Below are 18,600 nucleotides of genomic sequence, written 5' to 3' on the forward strand. Positions count from 1 at the left end.
ACGAAGGGGAGAAGCGGGCGAGTGGCACGCCATCTGTAAGGGGCAGCGTCGTAAATTGCGAGGAGGGGGTCTTCTGTGTTTGCCGCAAGATGTCTGTGCGATGTCTGTGGCGTGCAGCGGTGGCGTAGAGGTAGAACACCCGCCTCGCGTGCAAGAGGTCCATGGTTTGAATCCCGGTGCCGTGCAATTTTCCACCTAATTAAAAAAAATCCGCGTGTTGATAAAATTGCATAAACAGGCCTCGAGTGTGGCCTGATCCCCGTGACCAGAACCGGTAACGCACTCCCTCACCAGAGCAGGATTGGCCACCCTGGTGCAGTACTTGGCCACAACCTCCTATATGAACACAACAAGAAAAGGGCAGAGTGGGTGAGGGAACAAACGGGAGGTAATGATATCTTGGTTGAAATCAAGAAAAAGAAATAGGCGTGGGCAAGACACGTAATGAGGAAGGAAGATAACCGATGGTCATTAAGAGTTACGGAATAGATTCCAAGGGAAGGGAAGCGTAGCAGAGGGCGGCAGAAAGTTAGGTGGGCGGATGAGATTAAGAAGTTTGCAGGGACAACATGGCCACAATTACTACATGACGGCGGTAGTTGGAGGAGTATGGGAGTGGCCTTTGCCCTGCAGTGCGCGTAACCAGGCTGATGATGATGATGCGTGTGCGCCAAGCGCAAAAAAAAAAATGTAGCGGGAACGTACTTCACTGCTCCTTGAACTGCGACTTCTGTAATTGACATGCTCATAGTTACCGATATACACCGCATTTTAACTTTCTACGACACGTTTCTAAGGCAGCACAGCATTCACTAGCGGCGCCTTTGTCCCGCTTTGAAGCATAGAACTCATAGCGGAGTGGTAGCGTCTCCGTCTCACACTCCGGAGACCCTGGTTCGATTACCACCCAGCCGATCTTGCAAGTTGTTTTTCTTTATGAATTGCCTTCCGGGATTTGTCGCTCATGGCCAACGCCGAGGACGCCAATCACACCGGCTTTTCTGCAACACGAGCTCCTTAACGCTGTCACGTTACTAAGTAAATACAAGGCACCTGTATGCCACACAAGACACTGTCTCAAAATGAGAAACTATAGTTAACACTGTGAGTTATTTAAGGTAGTTAACACTGTAAGGTAGTTAACACTGTAAGGCCACCACTCACAGACCTTGGCGGCGGACGTCCGCCGCCAAAGTCTGTGAATGGTGGCGCTGGCTAACACTCCCAGGGTTCTACTAGGACACATAAATACCCAAGAAAATGGATGGAAAAATGGCGCCGCGGTAGCTCAGTTGGTAGAGCGTCGCACGCGAAATGCGAAGGTTGTGGGTTCGGTTCCCACCTGCGGCATGTTGTTTTTTATCCATTTTAATTTCCATTAGTTTATCTTTTCTTTAGTTTCATTTATTAAGCACAAGTTTCCCCTATGTTGTCCTTGGTGTCAGTGTTTGTTGGCTTCTTATGATATCACTAATAAAAATTGGGCTTCTGGGTTAACCCCCTTTCTTCTCGTTTAAATGAGAGTGTATCTTATTACGACAAGTTAATGAGCTCCTGAGTTGTGTGGCAGAAAAGTTAGTAGGTAATTTACCCTAATTAGTTCTAGGTTGTGGTAATGAATAGCTGTTGGTAGAAGTGAACTGGGTGGATGTGGAGTGAGGAAACTGGTCGTGAGTACTTACAGAGAACAGGAGCTTACCTGAAACAGATTTATGGACAAGTATTCTAAGTAAGTATTTATATCGTTTCTGTAATGATAAAATACTGTTAGAACTGAGCAATGGAGATGCTTCTGAGGAAACAAAAGAGGAGCATGCATCCATTCAAGTATATGCTTGTCAACATTTTAACGTTTAATGTTTATTCAGGATGCTTTCATATTTCTGAAATTAGTTAATATTCATGGTGTCGAAATTTACCCATTCACCTGTTGATCAATTTAATATAGCCATAATGACAATGACCTTGATATCAGTCAAAAATACCATCTAAAATGTGACAAGCACTTGTGAGTGGTTAGACTGAGGTAAAGCGTATTCTAGTAGCAGGGCTTCCAATGCTGTGTTTCATGGAAGAACTCACAGAAAAATATAGTGAGTGAAATTTGTAAGCCTGCTATTAGTAGCACGGAAAATTACGAAGGCGAGTGGGTGTCCCGTTAATAAAGTCGACATTAACCCGAAACAAATTGGTGAAGATATTGCAGAATATGTTATCCACGTCATTCTTCTGGTGCCTTAGGAACTGCTTAAAAAGCAGGAGTGAACATGAACTCTCTTGTGTATTGTAAGACACATAAGAACCAGCTTGTTTGCTGCAGGGTTTATTTGTAACCAAAGGCATGCTGCAAAATTAACACAGCAGAGGTGAGGCAAATCCATAAATGAGTAGCACAGGGAGCATCAAATTATATGAAAGTGGACATCATTAAAAATGATTTGAGTCCTTCAAATGCAGTTTTCCTCCTTTTTATGTACTATATGCTTGTAAATCAGTAAAGCGATAGTTAAAAGATAGTTAATTACTCCAACGTTTCGTGTTAATCAGATTAATGTGTTTAAGTACCCATCCTTATTAGCATTTCTACCAGTATACACGATAACATTCGTTGTAAAAACCACGGAATTCGGGGGGGGGGGATGAAGAGCGGAGGAGTTAGGGAGGGAGGGTTGATCTATAATGGCAATTTAAATGTGAGCCAAATGGTGTGGCGCCTGTGCCCAAGGGAAGATGCGGCGCGCGGCTCCGAAGCTAAATTATAATATTGACAACTGGCAGGAGCGAAAGCGACCACGAGACTTTGTTCCATAAAGGACGTGCATGAGCAAGGAACTAATACTGCACTCATAATGAATGCACCAGCTGCATGCAGTCATCCAAATGTAATTGTTATTTATAGCGTACTGGTGTTCGATATCTCACTTCATTCAATAGGAGAAAGACGCAGAGTGGTCAGCAGCTACCTTCGAACAAAAAAGAGGAAGTTACAAGGAACGAAGAGGAAGGGCTGCACTGCAATGATGCATGTAAAACAAGTGGAGTGGTTCCCGGAATTCTGTGTAAGCAAAAACACATATCGCCAATGTATATCTTTTTCAATTTGGGATTTATGTACTCGCTGGAACCCACGGAAGATCAACATTGATGGTAACGTAAACAGCCTTGCTTAATTGCATGTTTATTTTTAAATTACGGGACTTGAAATTGGACCATTTTAGCATAGCCAATCACTTCATCATCTTAGCAGCCATGAATAAAATGTTGATTTTTGCAGTCAAATAACTAATGAACTTACATGCAGCGAATATCAAACAATGGCTAAATTCGCATTTTTTCTTTTCCATAAAAAAGCTCTTACCCTATCCATGCATTGACCCTAATTAATTATTTTAGGACAATTTTATACTGTTAAAATTGGGGGCATCCATTGCGGAAGACTAGCTGGCCCTAATTTTGTGAAAGAAACTTGTGGTTTGAAGTATGCGCTTTGAAAGACATGTTTTTGTGAATGCATGTGGATTATGCAGCCAGTTCTGAATGACATTCTTTGATGCTCTTCGAGTGGGGAAATGTGTCTGGTTGAAAGTGGTTGAAAGTGGCTGTACTGACGGGGTAATGTCTATGAGTATCGGCAATTTTAAATTTTAGTACATGTCTCCGCCTCTGAACCCGTGCTTTAATAATACATTTTTTGGAGATCTGTAGACAATTATTCAACCTACATTTATTTGTGACTGTTTTTGCAATCACTGAATGTCATGTTATTAAGCTTGTGAACGTAACTACGTGTTTTATTAAATTCTTTCTGTGTCATGACAAAAGCCTTATAATCCCAAGCATGCTTGTTGAGATGAGATATATCCCTCTCTACACTTCTTTTGGAACGCTGGGTCAGCGCATGAGTTTGATTTCACAGTGCAATTGCTAACGCGTGTTACAAGGCCCAGAAAACCAAGAGTGTTGTATAGACATCTTGAAATGCTTCTTGACAAACATGAGCAGCTTCAATTTTGTAATACAATAGACTGTTGCGTAAATGTACAAAATTCATCTTGTTTGTTGTCATTATTACTTCTTGCCTTTGTTTGGATCTTTTCACTTACTCATACTGCAATTCTTGATGCAAGATCTTAGCATTTGATGCCACAGATGAAAGTGTCGGTCGAGAAGCATTAAAAAAAGTGTGCTTTACAGCACTGAATTCCAGTATTTGTGGATAAAGAATGCTTGGCCATGCATAGACCCCTTAGATAATGCTGATAAAGCTGTAAAATGTTGCTTAGCATTATTGTAGAAGTATTGTATTGATATTATTGCTCTGTAATGTCACCAATATAATGACATGAGCTTCTAATACCTATGCATTTTAGCTCTCATGCCTTTTATTTTGTTGGTCGATTTCATCTCTATTCTCTATCACTGAAAAAGGTTATCATTTGCATCAGACAAAATTCAGAACCACTTAATTTTGTTTACTCTCTTTACAATCTGCTCTTTTGTTTTCTTTAGATTAATATCTCAAAACAATTTACCAAATGGCCGCACGAGACAGCTTCGAAGGAAGCGATGTCCCGGCTGAGGTTGACATTGCAAGAAGAAGCTAGTGCTAAACCTGTGCTATGCCAGCATTGCTTCAATGTCTGAATATCCGACAGGCAAAGTCACTGGAACCACGACATTAATGCACAGTATGCAGGCTATGCGCCGCCAATAAATTCAGAAGCGTCAAAAACATTGTGAGCTTGTACAACAATGTGTGACATCTGTAAAACAGTTGAGGGCTGTCTGAGGTTTTTTTGTCTGAGATGCATTATTCTCAAACAAGCAGTGCCCCCGAACAACATGCAGAGATTTCTACCCTACAAAGACAGACATACAAAATAATATCCAGAAGGCACTCCGTAAGGATATATTCAGTTGAGTTGATAACGAAAATGTAGCAATGTATGTTGACAAATGATTGAGAAAGCACCTGGAACAAGATGTCTTTTTCTACCCTGTCATGTGAAGTCAATGGAAAATCACTCAGAATGGCAAGAGGAGCCACAGGATGAGTTACCTTACTGTGACGCTTTGGAAACTGTGGCACAGGAATGCGAGCAGACACTGCTGCTTTGCATTCAGACTGAGTTCATGAGGGAACTGATGCTCATGTATAGTGATGATGTGGTATGTCTTGACGCTAAATGTGAAACAACGGATTATGCCCTACCGTTATTCCTGATGGCAGTGAAGACTGCAAGTTCCCATGCTATTGCAGGTGCCTTCATGGTACAGTCTGAAACGGCTGATAGCATCGAAGAGGCGCTAAACACCTTTGAGGCCTTTAACAAAACTCTGAGTCCTAAGTTTTGGATAGTAAACTACAGCCAGGCGGAAATCGGCGCACTTTCTGCTGCCCTCCCGAGCAGTCGGCCAGACCTGTGTGATTTTCACAGAGAACAGGCTTAGCACAGGTGGATTTCGGAAAAAGAAAGTGAAATAGATGATATCGACATTGTGAATAAAATGCTCAGGCAAGTAGCATCCAGCATGAATGAGGATGATCTAACAATAGCGATTGAAGCTGTGAAGCCGGCACCACAATGGAAGGAAAATGACAAGTTGCAAGCCTGCATAAGCAGTAAATTGCTCTCAGTAAAGAAAATGTGGGTAAAGATGTATAGGATGGACCTCCCTTTTGGCACGAACAATAAAACCTAATTTTAAAAAAAACAAGGAGCTTAGGACATACTTAGCTGGACATAGCTTCGCCGTAATCTGCAGGGGCTTTTAAAAGTCTTGGTTGAATTTTTCCAGAGAAAGAGGTGCAGTTCATGCTGGCGAATCTGAGTTCTTCACCTTCATACCGTCTTTACCAACATGCTCTGCCTGAGTTGCTCCATGGGAGGCCCCCTGTTGTAGCAAAACACATTATGGAGCGCCTTGCACGAACGTCTGATTACAGGTCCGAAGACATGGAAGTTGGCAGAGAAGAAGGAACGTTCCGTGTTCGTTCTGTGAATGAGGATGAGGGCTTTCATAAAGTTAACTTCAGGACTTCGAGCTGTACATGCTTCGACTTCAACAGGTCAAAAGTGTCATGCAAGCATTTTGTTGCAGTTTCTTTGCTTGTTTATGGTTTATGTTTATGTTTATGTTTATGGTTTATGTTTATCACGTCTACCTGTAGAATACAGGGAAGGGCCGAATATGGCTGCCCATGCTGTTACAGGCTACACATCTTCTGGCACATGATACATTGAAGAGCGAGGTGATGTAGTCACTGAACATCTTGAGTGTGATTTGCAGAAAACATCTGAACAGAGCAGGCACCATTTCAAATCGAAGATAAGGGTTATAACGAAGAGCATACTGTCTTCCGTGCACTACATTCATTATTACACAGTGTTCAAGCACTTGTTTGGCTCGTTACATGAGCTAAGAATGGTCGCTGAAAAAAAAAATGTCACCACGAGCAATGGCATTGCTTTTAGAGGTTCACCTACAAACGGGTGCTCATGTGTGAAAGCAAAAATGAGAGCATTGGCATCACCAGCACCTGGAATTGCAATGAAGAAATTGCAGATACATAAGGACAATCTCCGCCAGAATGAGCACTGGGTTTCCCGGGTAAGGGTGGGCAGAAAGGCTGAAATTGTGAGGGAATCTTACAAATCGCCATTGTGATAATTGTAAGCATACATATATGTTTGGTACTTGGAAGTAAAAATACTAATATAAATAAATCCGTTTTTTTCATTTGCATCCTTCGTAGCTTGTATGCCAATGTTTTTTTAGCTGTGACTGTCTCGTATTGAATGCTCCAATTATGTAGTGTTATATTCTTTGTTGGTTCGTACTGTTAGGTTAGTGAGATGTAGACTGTAATATTTGGCAGGATGACAGAGACATTTTGCGTGACACCTTCATTTGTTTCTTTCCTTCACAATGTGCGACGTTTGAAATGTGTTGGTATTTCATTTATTTGAAACTTAGCTGGAAATAGTGGTCGCCGTAGCCTTCCATGTTTTTTGAGAATCTTGGTTGAACATTTTTGGGGGAGATGTGTGTGAGTGCGCACATTTGGTTGATTTAATACAAAAAGTTATCTCAACCTAATGGAGTGAAACACTTGGCGGGAAGCGCAACAAGAAACAACCCGACAAAAATTTTAGTTTCTTTATTGCAGTTTACAGCTGAACTATCCATCATGTGCTTGGAAAGTCAACTTTTGCTTGATTGTTGTATTGGCCTCTTCTTCGTGCGTGTATCACGTGAAATGTTACAAAGGCAATTGTGCATGCCCTTGTTCATCGCCATTTATATGTGTGGGACGCTTCTGCAAATCAATCTCTTGGAAGTTAGCACGTGTCTGTCTTTACCCCTGCCTGGTGTGTCTTGTGTGGTAGATGAAGACATGCTGTCTTTGTGGGTTGCTGCAGTGTTTTTGTAGTATATGACATGATATATTTATTTCTGTGTTGCCTATGTGTACTTAGCTCACTTAGCTCACATAAGTTACTAAATTTTGCCTTAAATGATACTTCTCCTCGTTGTTAGCTTTACGTGCCATTTATCCTCGTTTTAATTGTTGCATGTTATTTTTAAGATTTCTTCAATTATTTTTTCTTCTTAACTCTGTGAATATACCTGTGATATTGTTAACAGATTTTTTTCTATCTTATCGTTTATTTCCAATGTAGAAACTATAATATATCACATGACTCACTGTTTGCCTCGATCCTACTATCCCCTTTTCATGTTTTGTTAGGAGGTCCCCCCGACAGTTGTTACTTCGGGACCTCCGAATGTTGTACTTATACCCATCTTGTATTTCTTTTGTCAAAATAAATATTGATCGATTGATAAAAAATATATATACATATATATATATATATATATATATATATATATATATATATATATATATATGTATATATATATTACTCATTACTTTCCAATGTCAGCCTTATGCTGATTTAACAATTTGTTACATTCATTTATAATAGTGTATAGTAAATGTATGCCTGTAATCTAGCTTTCTTCTTGCAACATTTGTCTTACTTGCCGTGGCAAGTCCTCGAATACGCGACCTTCCTAATTCTGTTGTGTGTGTTTATACTAAGGATGTGTTAGCAGAAATAAACTATGTTCTGACTCTTCATGCATCGTGGTCGGCAGTCCTAATTTTCTCTTCGTGCATTAGTGCGATAATCGTAATGTGCGCGCGCACAACAGCCATTTATGAAGTGGTCAGTGCGGCTGCCAGTGTTGGCTTTTTGTTGTTGTTGTTCAAGATATTTTGCTTGTACATGCGTGGATGTCTCGCTTGAATGGCATTGGGGGCCACTATACTGGCCCTCAAAGACAAATGCGGAAGCCATATGCCCCATATGCTGCGCAATACGTGCGTTATTTGGACATACCCGCATCCGCCGCAGCAGCGCACCCCCCTGAGACCCAGTTTTAACGCAGCCGGAACAGCCGTACGATAAATAAAGAAGCGCATCACCGTTGCTACCGTTGCGAAGTGGTAGCGACACCAGGTTTGCATGTGCTAGCTATTGCAATATTTGCCGCGTTTACCATAAGGTAGTACTGAAACGCTCAAATGAATGAGCTGTACAGGAGAAACGTGCGGATGGAGTAGAGCAACACTCACGCGAACCTTCAATATCTTCACCAAAGAAGGACACAGCCGCGGGTGGCTGCGGCTGTCTGCATGCAGCACATATAAATGCCTGTTGCAGCAGCTCGAGGTGCAATATTTCTTTAAGATATGCCTACCTGACAGCCTTCGTATCCTCCAAGTTCTGAGAAGCTTCATTTCGGCTGCTGCAAAGCGACATATTTTATTGGGTCCTCTTAGTCGTCTGCACTAGGCGTATGCTAGCGCACGCTGCATTAAACACGAGTGTGTAGTCGCTCACGTATCTACGGCTGCTTCCGGCAGCGATCGCGGAGCACGCGTCTCCATTGTGTCCGTTGCTAGGCGACGGCAGGGCATGCTTAGTGTAGAGCCATGTGGCACGTACTGCGGGTAACCTCTCCCATCTGCAAAAGTAGCGCCAACGACTTATCTCTCCTCCGCTCGTCGCGGCCTCGATGGTGGCGACGCCCGTGCTGGACCTGCTGTAGCAGACGACGGTACAGTGTACTAGAATAAGTACAGTCTACTAGAATAGGGGCAGTGTGTTCTGGATGTGCTCGCCTCTGAGGCGCTTCATGTAGATAGCACGAGATGGTGCTGTAGGAACACGGGCTGTGCTTTTCGGGGCTCCGTGACCTGTAGCACAAAAATCTGATGTGATAAAATAACATCTGTACACCTGAGTGTTATTTAGCTTTTCATGGTGTCTGTTTACTTACAACAGTTTTGAATTTACAGGTTTGTTCATATTTTTATTCCTAATTACCATAGAGAAAACCACACAAAACTACCTGCATTGTGACTGGAAGGTCACAACACAAGTTTTAGTTTTGTGTTTGACCTAACCACTGATGTGATCTTGCCGTATAAGTGTAAAACGTGGCACCAGCAACGCTGAGCGTCATCATCCCTTACATTTGACAGGCTTTCTTTAATTCTAGACGGTTGTGCTTATAAGCCTATTCTGATAGCAAATATGCACCACGATCATTTCAGATCGGTCGAAAGGGATGTTTCTGCACAGCCGACTTTTTCTAGTGGGTTCGCAGGAAAATAGTGCCTGGTGGCACCATGTATAAACAGTTAGCGTGCAGTACAGAAAGGGGCTGATACTAAGGTGGCGCTTATGTACGAGGATTAAATTATCTAAGGCGCATACAAAGCTGCTTTCAAAATACTGAATTACCACAGCTTTGATTTGTCAGCTCATTTTATTGTGTGTGTGCGTTGTATACCCACATATACAGCTCTGCAATTTCACAATTTCACAATTTATTTATTTATAATTATTTATAATTAATTTTACAATGGTGAGCAATGCGGGAAGAAATGCAATTTTATTTGTTATGTGCCGGTACGAATAATACATGTGAATGCAAACCCAGTTTGCCATAATACATGTTTTTTGTAGGACAGTTTACGTTTGACACAGAGGCTGAGCCATTGTGGCCTCTTGACTGTCGGTTTCTGTGCTCTCTTTCACAGAGCTCATGGGGGTACCATTTAATTGGTCACTCGAGTAGTGGCTAAGTAATACAGCACACCAATCTTGCGGCTTTATGCAGAACACATTGTGCATTAGTCACTTGTAAGGGTCAGTTCATCTCCTCCACACATAAACGCAATTCATACCTGTTTGATACATTAGATGCTGTAAAGTTATCACGAGTCAGTGAGAATAAATATCTCGTTAATTTTGCATCCGACTCGAAATCAGCAGGTTGAATATGTAACAGTGAGATCTTGCGAAATGCCGAATTTCGTCAAACACAACTGCAAGGACAGCGGCTTCCGAAATTGGACAATTACTTTACTAATGTAACATTCATATTAGAGTACGCCTGTGTGGTCTGGGACCACTAAACTAGTACCCTTTATAATGAGCTTGAACTCGCAGAAAACCGCGCTGCTCGATTTGTTTCTCACAATTATTACTTTGCTTCTAGTGTTACTACACTTAAACATGGGCTGGGATGGAAATTATTAAGCTGGCGCATTGAAAATAGAACATGCAATATTTTCAAATTTTATTCTGGCGTGATAAAAGTAGGCAGGCAAAGACACATATCGCCTCCTCATTTTACATTTATTTATTTATTTATTTATTTATTTATTTATTTATTTATTTATTTATTTATTTATTTATTTATTTATTCTTACTTCAAATACCCCATTTGGGGTTTTCATGAAGGGTGGGCATATTTAGATAATATTTTCAATGAATGCCTTGAACGATGACTGACTGGAGTGGTGCACCGCTTCAGCAGGTAGATGATTCCAGTCTTTCGCTGTTAGGACGAAGAAAGAGTTAAGATAAGCGGTGGTGTGAGCTGGAGGGGGATAAACAGGCTTTGAATGGCTATAACGCGATGAAGTGCGATGCGCAGGCGTGATGTAGGTCCGGTGAAGCAGAGAGCGATAAAATTTGTAAAAGAGGCCCAGTCTTGCGGTTTTGTGGCGGTGCTCGAGGGTTGGAAGGTTCAGGGAAGACTTAAGTTTAGTAATGCTAGTGTGGTAAGAGTAGTCAGAATGAATGAACCTTGCTGCACGATTCTGTACGGATTCCAGTGTTGTTGCCTGGTTAGATTGGTGGGGGTCTAACACTGAGCATGCGTATTCCAGTTTGGGTGGAACGATTCTTAAATATGCGGGAAGTTTTATGGGGGGGGGGGAGGACAAGACGTAGCCTTGGAGTCAAGAGTTCGACGAAAATTAGTCTGGTCAGGTAACATGATGATGAAAGAAATTGTGGCCACTGACCAAGTCAAGGCGAAAATACCACAGAGACGTGATCGTACTAAAACACTTTTTTAGTGTGATCGAGGAAACCGTACGGGTCCCGAAACGTCTGTGTGTTATTTTCACCTTGACTTGGTCAGTGACCGCAATTTATTCATCAAGACGTAAATTACGGCGCAGGTAGCATAGTACACGATTGATATCATTGCTGATGCTGCAAATCTGCGAGGGCCAACCGAGGTTACTGGACAAGCTAATACCTAAGTACTAATGAGAAATCACAGCACATGTTTCCGAACCGGCGATAACGTAATTAGCTGAAATAAATTATTGGCGACGATGGAAAGTAAGTAGCGATGTGTTTTTGACGTTGAGGGACAATGGCCAATTATTACACCAAGTTTCAATGACGTTAAGGTCGGACTGGAGAGCACGAGAACCAGCGTCGTTAGTAATAGGACGATAGATTACACAATCATCAGCATATAAACGACTTTTGGAAGAACAACCTATTGGTAAGTCGTTAATCTACATTAAGAAGAGTATAGCTCCAGGACTCTGCCTTGTGGCACGCTAGAGATAACGGGTGATAAATTAGACGAGCACTGGTTGGCGTAAACGAACTGTTGACGGTTAGTCAGAAAGTTGCGTATCCATTGGAGAACATAAGGGCTGAGATTAAGACGCGATAGTTTTAGGAAGAGCCGTTTATGAAGAATGTTGTCGAAAGCCTTTTGGAAATCTACGAAGAGGATATCTATGGGTATGTTTTGATCGAGATGCGAGCTTGATGTCATTAACCAAAATATCTAGTTGAGTTTCACAGGACATGCCTTTTCGAAAACCAGGCTGATTAGGATTAAAAAAATTTGCGGATGTTAGATAGCTTACAATATGAGAATAAATTATATGCTCCCTTAGATTAGAACAAACACTCACGAGGGAAATTGGACGGTAATTGTGGCACGATGATGATGATCCTTTTTTTGGTACTGGAAATATTTTACCTATTTTACAGACTTGCGGCACCACTCCAGATGATAATTATTCCTGAAAGATGTGGCATAAAAATACACTAGAGATGTGCGCCGTGTATTGTTGAGTAGAAGGTTCGTTTAGCTGTTGCGGCCAAAGAATCAAACGCCTTTTCACTGACGTAATATTTTTCCCAGGCAGGAGCGGTACTGGAATGCTTTGCTTTACGAAACAATTTTTTTGTTATTGTTTAGTCGCTTTATCGTGTTGTTGAATCATGGGGACGATGGTCGCTCTGTTGAGATGATAGTTGGTGTGTAAGTCTCAGTGTGTTTGATCCTTTTATTTTTAAGAAGCATCCAGTTGGCGTCTACTGTGCGCTTCGGGAAATCTATAATGCTCCAGCTGTAAAACTTGGTTAGTGCACTGTTGATGCTGACGTAATTACCTTTATCGTAAAGTGTTATTTTCGTTTTTGTTTTATTGCACTGAGGTAGCTGCCAGGATAATTATGTATGCAGAATTGAGTGATCACATAGTTCTGGTAGATGTGTTACAGAAGAAACACTGTCGGAATGGGATGTTAAAATAAGGTTGAGTATGTTAGAGCACTGTTAGTTTTTTCGCGTTGGGGTTGGTACTAGCTGCGTCATACCAAAGGTGAGGCATGTGTTAAGAAAATTACACTCGAGGATATTCTTAGACAGTGTTATGCCTGGTTCGGACCATGTTATATCATGAAAGTTAGTTACCTAAGAGGAGTAGTTGCGCATGATTAAACGACGTCGTAACAGTTTGCAGTGCCTCGTGGAAATGAATAGTGAAGGAAGCATCTGCGTCGGGGGGGTTGATAACATACACCGATAATAATTTGTAGGCATGATGCATTGCACTATACGAATAAAATTTTTAGAGGTGAAATGATATTGACAAAGGAGCAACAAAGGCTGCGATGCGCAGTCATGAGAACACCTACACGTTTGCCTACACGATCTCGCCTAAAGATGTCAAGATCAGGGAGGAAAGAATTAAGCTCTGTGTTATCGACGGTAAAATTCAGCCACATTTGTGTTAGTACAAGAAGCTTACAATCAGAAGAATCGATGAGGTTATAGAGTGCTTCTCGTTTGGGCAACCAACTTCTAATGTTAATATGAAAGAATGATACAGGGCTGCTATCAGGTTTTGCGGTAGTGCGTGATGGTAGCTATGAATAACATATAACTCTGCTTGCAGTGTTGTCATACTTGTAAGTTCTGTTTTCCAAGATTAGTTTATCGTACCGAAGTTTAAAAGGTTTCTGCTGCAACTTGCCGAACTCCAATAGTTGTTTACGTGCATGCCGAGTGTTAGCGCAGTTGTCTTCTGATATGCTGTGGTTTGAGCCTCTTAGTTGTTTAGCATTTGAAAGAATAGGTTATTGTACTTTGAAATCTGGTGATTTGATAATTATAGGTCTGTTTCTCTTAGAGCTGTATTTGCCAATTCTATGAGCGCGCTCGATATCTAAGGGGTCTAACTTGATAATAAGTTAGAAGTACAAAGTTCCACAATCTTGTTCTCTGTTTCATGCCACGTTTCACGCTCAGTGTCAGTCACCCCAAAAAACACAAGGTTGCAACGACGAGCATTATCTTCTGAATCGTTTTGTTGTGATGATATGTAGCAAATGGCTTTTGTGTTTGCATTGACCACTGTCCTGATACAACCAATTTCGGTCTTCAGTGCAGTTATGGAGAAAACAACTTCAAATTTGTTAGTCGCCTCTTAATGTCGTCAAACATTCTATCGTCCTGTGATAGTTTATTACAAATTAATTTCATTTCGTTTAGAAGAGACGCCTGACCTGAGCTTATTTTCTCCAATGCTGTAATTATGTCACAGAATGCGTGCGTAGAACTGGAACGGGCGTTAGGGCTGGGATTCAATTCTATGTCGCCAGAGAGAGCAAGAAGTTGAAGGATAACAGGCATGCAGTCACAAAGAATGGTAATGCAGCAGCCTACGCTTAGCAGCACTAGCAAAGAGGCATAGCAGGAACGACGCACATAAATAGTGCAATTGGTTGTTACTTGTAATGCGAAAAGGCGTCGGGCGTCAGTGAACCGCATTTTCGGAGTGCTGGCAAGCCCACTGATGAGAGCGAGGGGGTGACGTGTTTTATGCGTGAAGGTTGATGTCTCTGTCGATGCGTCGGCTGAGGCAGGGTTGCATGAAGACGATAAATGCGGTGAATTTCCGTTCGAGGACGCATCGGCGCAGTAGTCCACGGCGCTTGCGTCATTTTAGGAGCACTGGAGGGTAGACGAGATTAGCCTGTCTGTAGCACCAGCGCGTTAAGGGTAGGGCGAGTCTACACTTCGCATGAAGGCAGACTGTAGACGTTAGACGGTGCCGAGCGTCGGTAAGCATTGGAATTCCCTGGCAGACGACCGAGAATGATCCGCCAGGTAAGTGCATCCCGCAAGCCAACACACCTTAAGCCGGGCGTGCCCGTAGGCTTTGTTGTGACTCCGGCAGAACAGCAGGTGCCAACGGGAAAGCAGAATCTTGTGAACACCTGTAATGCGAAAAGGCGTCGGGCGTCAGTGAATCGTATCGTCGGAGTGCTGCTAAGCCCATTCATCTCAAATGCGGGATCATCAATGGAAAATACGAAAAAATAATTGTGGAACAAATGTCTTTCGTGGCTAATATTTTTCCCGTAAACTATCAATCCATGGAATCAACTGCCACAAAAAATTACTGAATGCTGAACTGAAGTGTTGTCTGCAGCTTTGTTGTTGGATGTATAATGGCGTATGTGGTAGTTTGTGGTTTTTTCCACGCTGGCTACCATACTGTGTATTCATAGCCCCTGCAATAGTGCCTTCGAGCGCTGCAGCTATGTTAAAAAAAGCCCAACCCAAATAACTATTCGTTGATTTGTTATCAAAATAAAAAAAATGTAATACGTGTTTACTCAACTTTTTTTTTCGCGGCCCTGTCTTGTGCCATATAAGCCTTTACTTCTATTCATTGTCATGTGCATGTTTTTTTTTTTTATTTCACAATACTGCAGGACAACGTGGCACAAGCAGGAGTGGAAATACATTGACATAGGAAAAGAACGGCAAAGAAATAATTTCCAACAACATTCGCACAATATATTACATTGGTTGAACTAGGACGATATTTATCACAGGCACACATGAAAAGAACAACGCAAATAAGTTACAACAGTACTTGCACTAGAAATAATACAACAGCTTGGCTGGGTCGACATTTAACACAACAAATGCAGTTCAAGGGCTTCGTCAAAGTTTTCCGCCTCACAAACAAATTCAGGTAGACAGTTTCGGTGTTCCAATCCAAAACTGTGCGTGGGAAAAAACTGTTTAAAGACCTCTGCTTCGGCAATACTTGGTTGTAGGGAGTGTTTGTGTTACGCGTTGGTCTTTTTGCTGTGGACGTTAGACGGTGCCTATATGGGGGTGCAGATATATTTATTTTTATAGACAAAATATTGCGGAAGTATATTAGTCGACTCGATTTTCTGCGTGCAATTAATGTGGGGATGTTACGCGCAATCATGAGCTTAGTTGGAGAAACCAGCCTTTTATATTTATTCTATAGAAAACTGATTTCTTTCCTTTGCAAGTGTTCCAAGCACTGTAGGCTTTTTTTTTGTGTGTGTGGGGATCACATACAACGGATGCATATTCCAATTTACACCTGATAATGACATTGTACGCTTGAAGTTTAACATTCACCGTTGCCTTTGCAAGCTTCCTTAAAGAAAAAACATAGTTTGCGAGAATCATCATAATCATCGGCCTGATTACTCTCAATTCAGGGAAAAGGCCTCTCCCATACCTCTCCAATAACCCCGGTCATGTACTAATTCTGGCCATGTCGTCCCTGCAAACTTAATCTCATCCGCCAACTTAACTTTCTGCCGCCCCCTGCTACGCTTCCCTTCCCTTGGAATCCAGTCCGTAAACCTGAATGTCCATCGGTTATCTTCCCTCCTCATTACATGTCCGGCCCATACCCATTTCTTTTTCTTGATTTAAACTAAGATATCATTAACTCGCGTTTGTTCCCTCACCCAATCTGCTCTTTTCTATCCCTTAACGTTACACCCATCATTCTTCTTTCCATAGCTCGTTGCGCCGTCGTCAATTTAGGTAGAACCATTTTCGTAAGCCTTCATGTTGCTGCCCCGCACGTGAGTACTGGTAAGACACATCTGTTATATACTCTTCTCGTGAGGGATAATGGCAACCTGTTGTTCATGATTTGAGAATGCCCGCCAAACGCACCCCCAGCCCATTCTTATTCGTCTGATTATTTCAGTCTCATGACCTGGATCTGCAGCCACTGCCTGTCCTAAGTAGATGTATTCCCTTACCACTTCCAGTACCTCGCTACATTTCGTAAACTGCTCTACCCTTCCGAGACTGTTAAACATTAGTTTAGTTTTCTGCAGATTCATTTTTAGACCCACCCTTCGGCTTTGCCTCTCCAGGTCAGTGAGCATGCATTGCAGTTGGTTCCCTGAGTTACTAAGCAAGGCAGTATCATCAGCGAATCTCAAGTTACTAAGGTATTCTCTAAAAACTCTTATACCCCATTCTTTCCAATCCAGGTCTCCGAATACCTCCTGTGAACACGCTGTGAATAGCATTGGAGAGATCGTATCTCCCTGCCTAGAGAGACAGAGGAGCTTATCAAAATGCAAATGACCATCTTCTATTTGATTACATGCTAATTTGCAGGGAATAGTAAACATGAAATGAGTCTATAAATCCTCAATCAAGGCTGCTTCCACGACGCGCAATAAACCAATCGAAACTATATGTACAGCGAGATCATTTGGGATCTTTAGTAATTGGCTGTTGCAGATCATATAATTCTACTCCATGATCTGGATTGTGGCTAGAGGCTCACCTTACTCAACTGGAAAATCGAAAGAAATATTGTTTTTCTCAAATTAGTTGAACATGTGTTATAATTTCTTGTGCTAGTAATGTCCGCCTCTTGGAATAACCCAGCTCAGCGACAAGAATTATGCTGGCTGCCATAGGCGATTTTTAAATATCCCATAGAACTTTAAAATGATCACCCTTTATATGGCCCAGTTGTGAACAGTCTCGAAGGCTCGAAGGAAGACGAAGCGGACCTACTCTAATCAAGAAACGACGTCATCTATGTTGCAACGTGATGCTCGTCTCTAGTAGCATCTCCCTGCCATCACAAAACCCAGTAGTACACAAGAAGGGGGCTGGAATATAATAAATGTTTCCCTCTCTCTGTACAGCCATCAAATTGAAATTAATTTTGCCTTGGCGGATCAGACTGTTGAATAGAGAAGGCACAGTTGTTTCGCATAGAAGTGTAGTGATCGCCTCCCTTCGACAGAAGCCGCAGGCTCGCCGCGTTGGGCAGTTCCCGAAATTGTTTGCTGGCGCCTTTGTGTGACCAAGGTACGTATGTAACCCACACATAATTATAGCGAATCGGGCAATCATTTATGTAAACATATTTGCAGGAATGTGCAGGTCTGAAGGTGCCCGCGTAACTTCATCGAGCCCATGCGTCGCAAACACGGCTTCCTGTCGTCGTCTGCTGCTGTCGACTTCGGCTAAGCACACTGTGTCGGATGGAGGTGTTATTCGGTAGTAAGCCTGCTTAACAAGTGCATGACATTCAGGAACGCCTGAGAAATGCGTCCGTGCACGGCTTCCTTCTAATAGCGTTTGTGTAACGCGAACTTCGAAGTTGCGTGCATGGCCTCGAGCGCATCGCGGGTGACGCCGGTCGTGGTTAGCAGGTGGCCGGATGGGCCGTCACCAGCCAAGCGCAGCAGGGCAACCAGTGAGACCTTGCCGCGACGGCGGCCCATACACCACGCGCGCACTGCCACCCGACGCATAGCGAAGGGGCGGGGGGAGGGCAACGGTACATTCCCGCCGCTCTGTGTGCGTGACGTCACGCATCCATTGGCGCCACGCGAGTGCCTACGGTGCCACCTGTCCGGATGGTGTTGGCGTAACCTTGCCTCTGCGTGGTGGGAAGTGGCGCGGGCACATCGATGGCGGTACGCGACGTGTCCGAATGGACACGCAGCCCGGCGCACGGTCACGATGGGAAGTCATGCTTGAGGCACATGACGTTGACTTCTACAAGTAGTGCTACTCGACAGAATGTCCACCTTGCGCCTGCCAATAAAGAAACGGAATTTTATTTATCTATTTTCATGCTTTTCCTGC

At 42.6% G+C, this 18,600-nt stretch overlaps 1 protein-coding gene and 1 non-coding gene across 2 annotated transcripts in view; one reads left to right on the forward strand and one right to left on the reverse strand.

The window, feature by feature from the left end:
* The first annotated feature begins 1,277 nt into the window (after positions 1-1,277).
* On the forward strand, positions 1,278-1,350 carry TRNAS-CGA (transfer RNA serine (anticodon CGA)). The gene has a single exon. It is a non-coding gene; the product is annotated as a tRNA-Ser (tRNA).
* A 9,524-nt stretch (positions 1,351-10,874) lies between these two features.
* Positions 10,875-18,600, reverse strand: part of LOC135901717 (uncharacterized) — a 70,739-nt gene continuing 63,013 nt past the window's right edge. The window contains exon 4 of the mRNA XM_070529011.1: positions 10,875-10,920. Within this exon, the coding sequence (XP_070385112.1) occupies positions 10,893-10,920 (28 nt within the window). The 3' untranslated portion in view covers positions 10,875-10,892. The remainder of the gene's footprint in view (positions 10,921-18,600) is intronic.

Source organism: Dermacentor albipictus, unplaced genomic scaffold (assembly GCF_038994185.2).
Source record: "Dermacentor albipictus isolate Rhodes 1998 colony unplaced genomic scaffold, USDA_Dalb.pri_finalv2 scaffold_16, whole genome shotgun sequence".
Lineage (NCBI taxonomy): Eukaryota > Metazoa > Arthropoda > Arachnida > Ixodida > Ixodidae > Dermacentor > Dermacentor albipictus.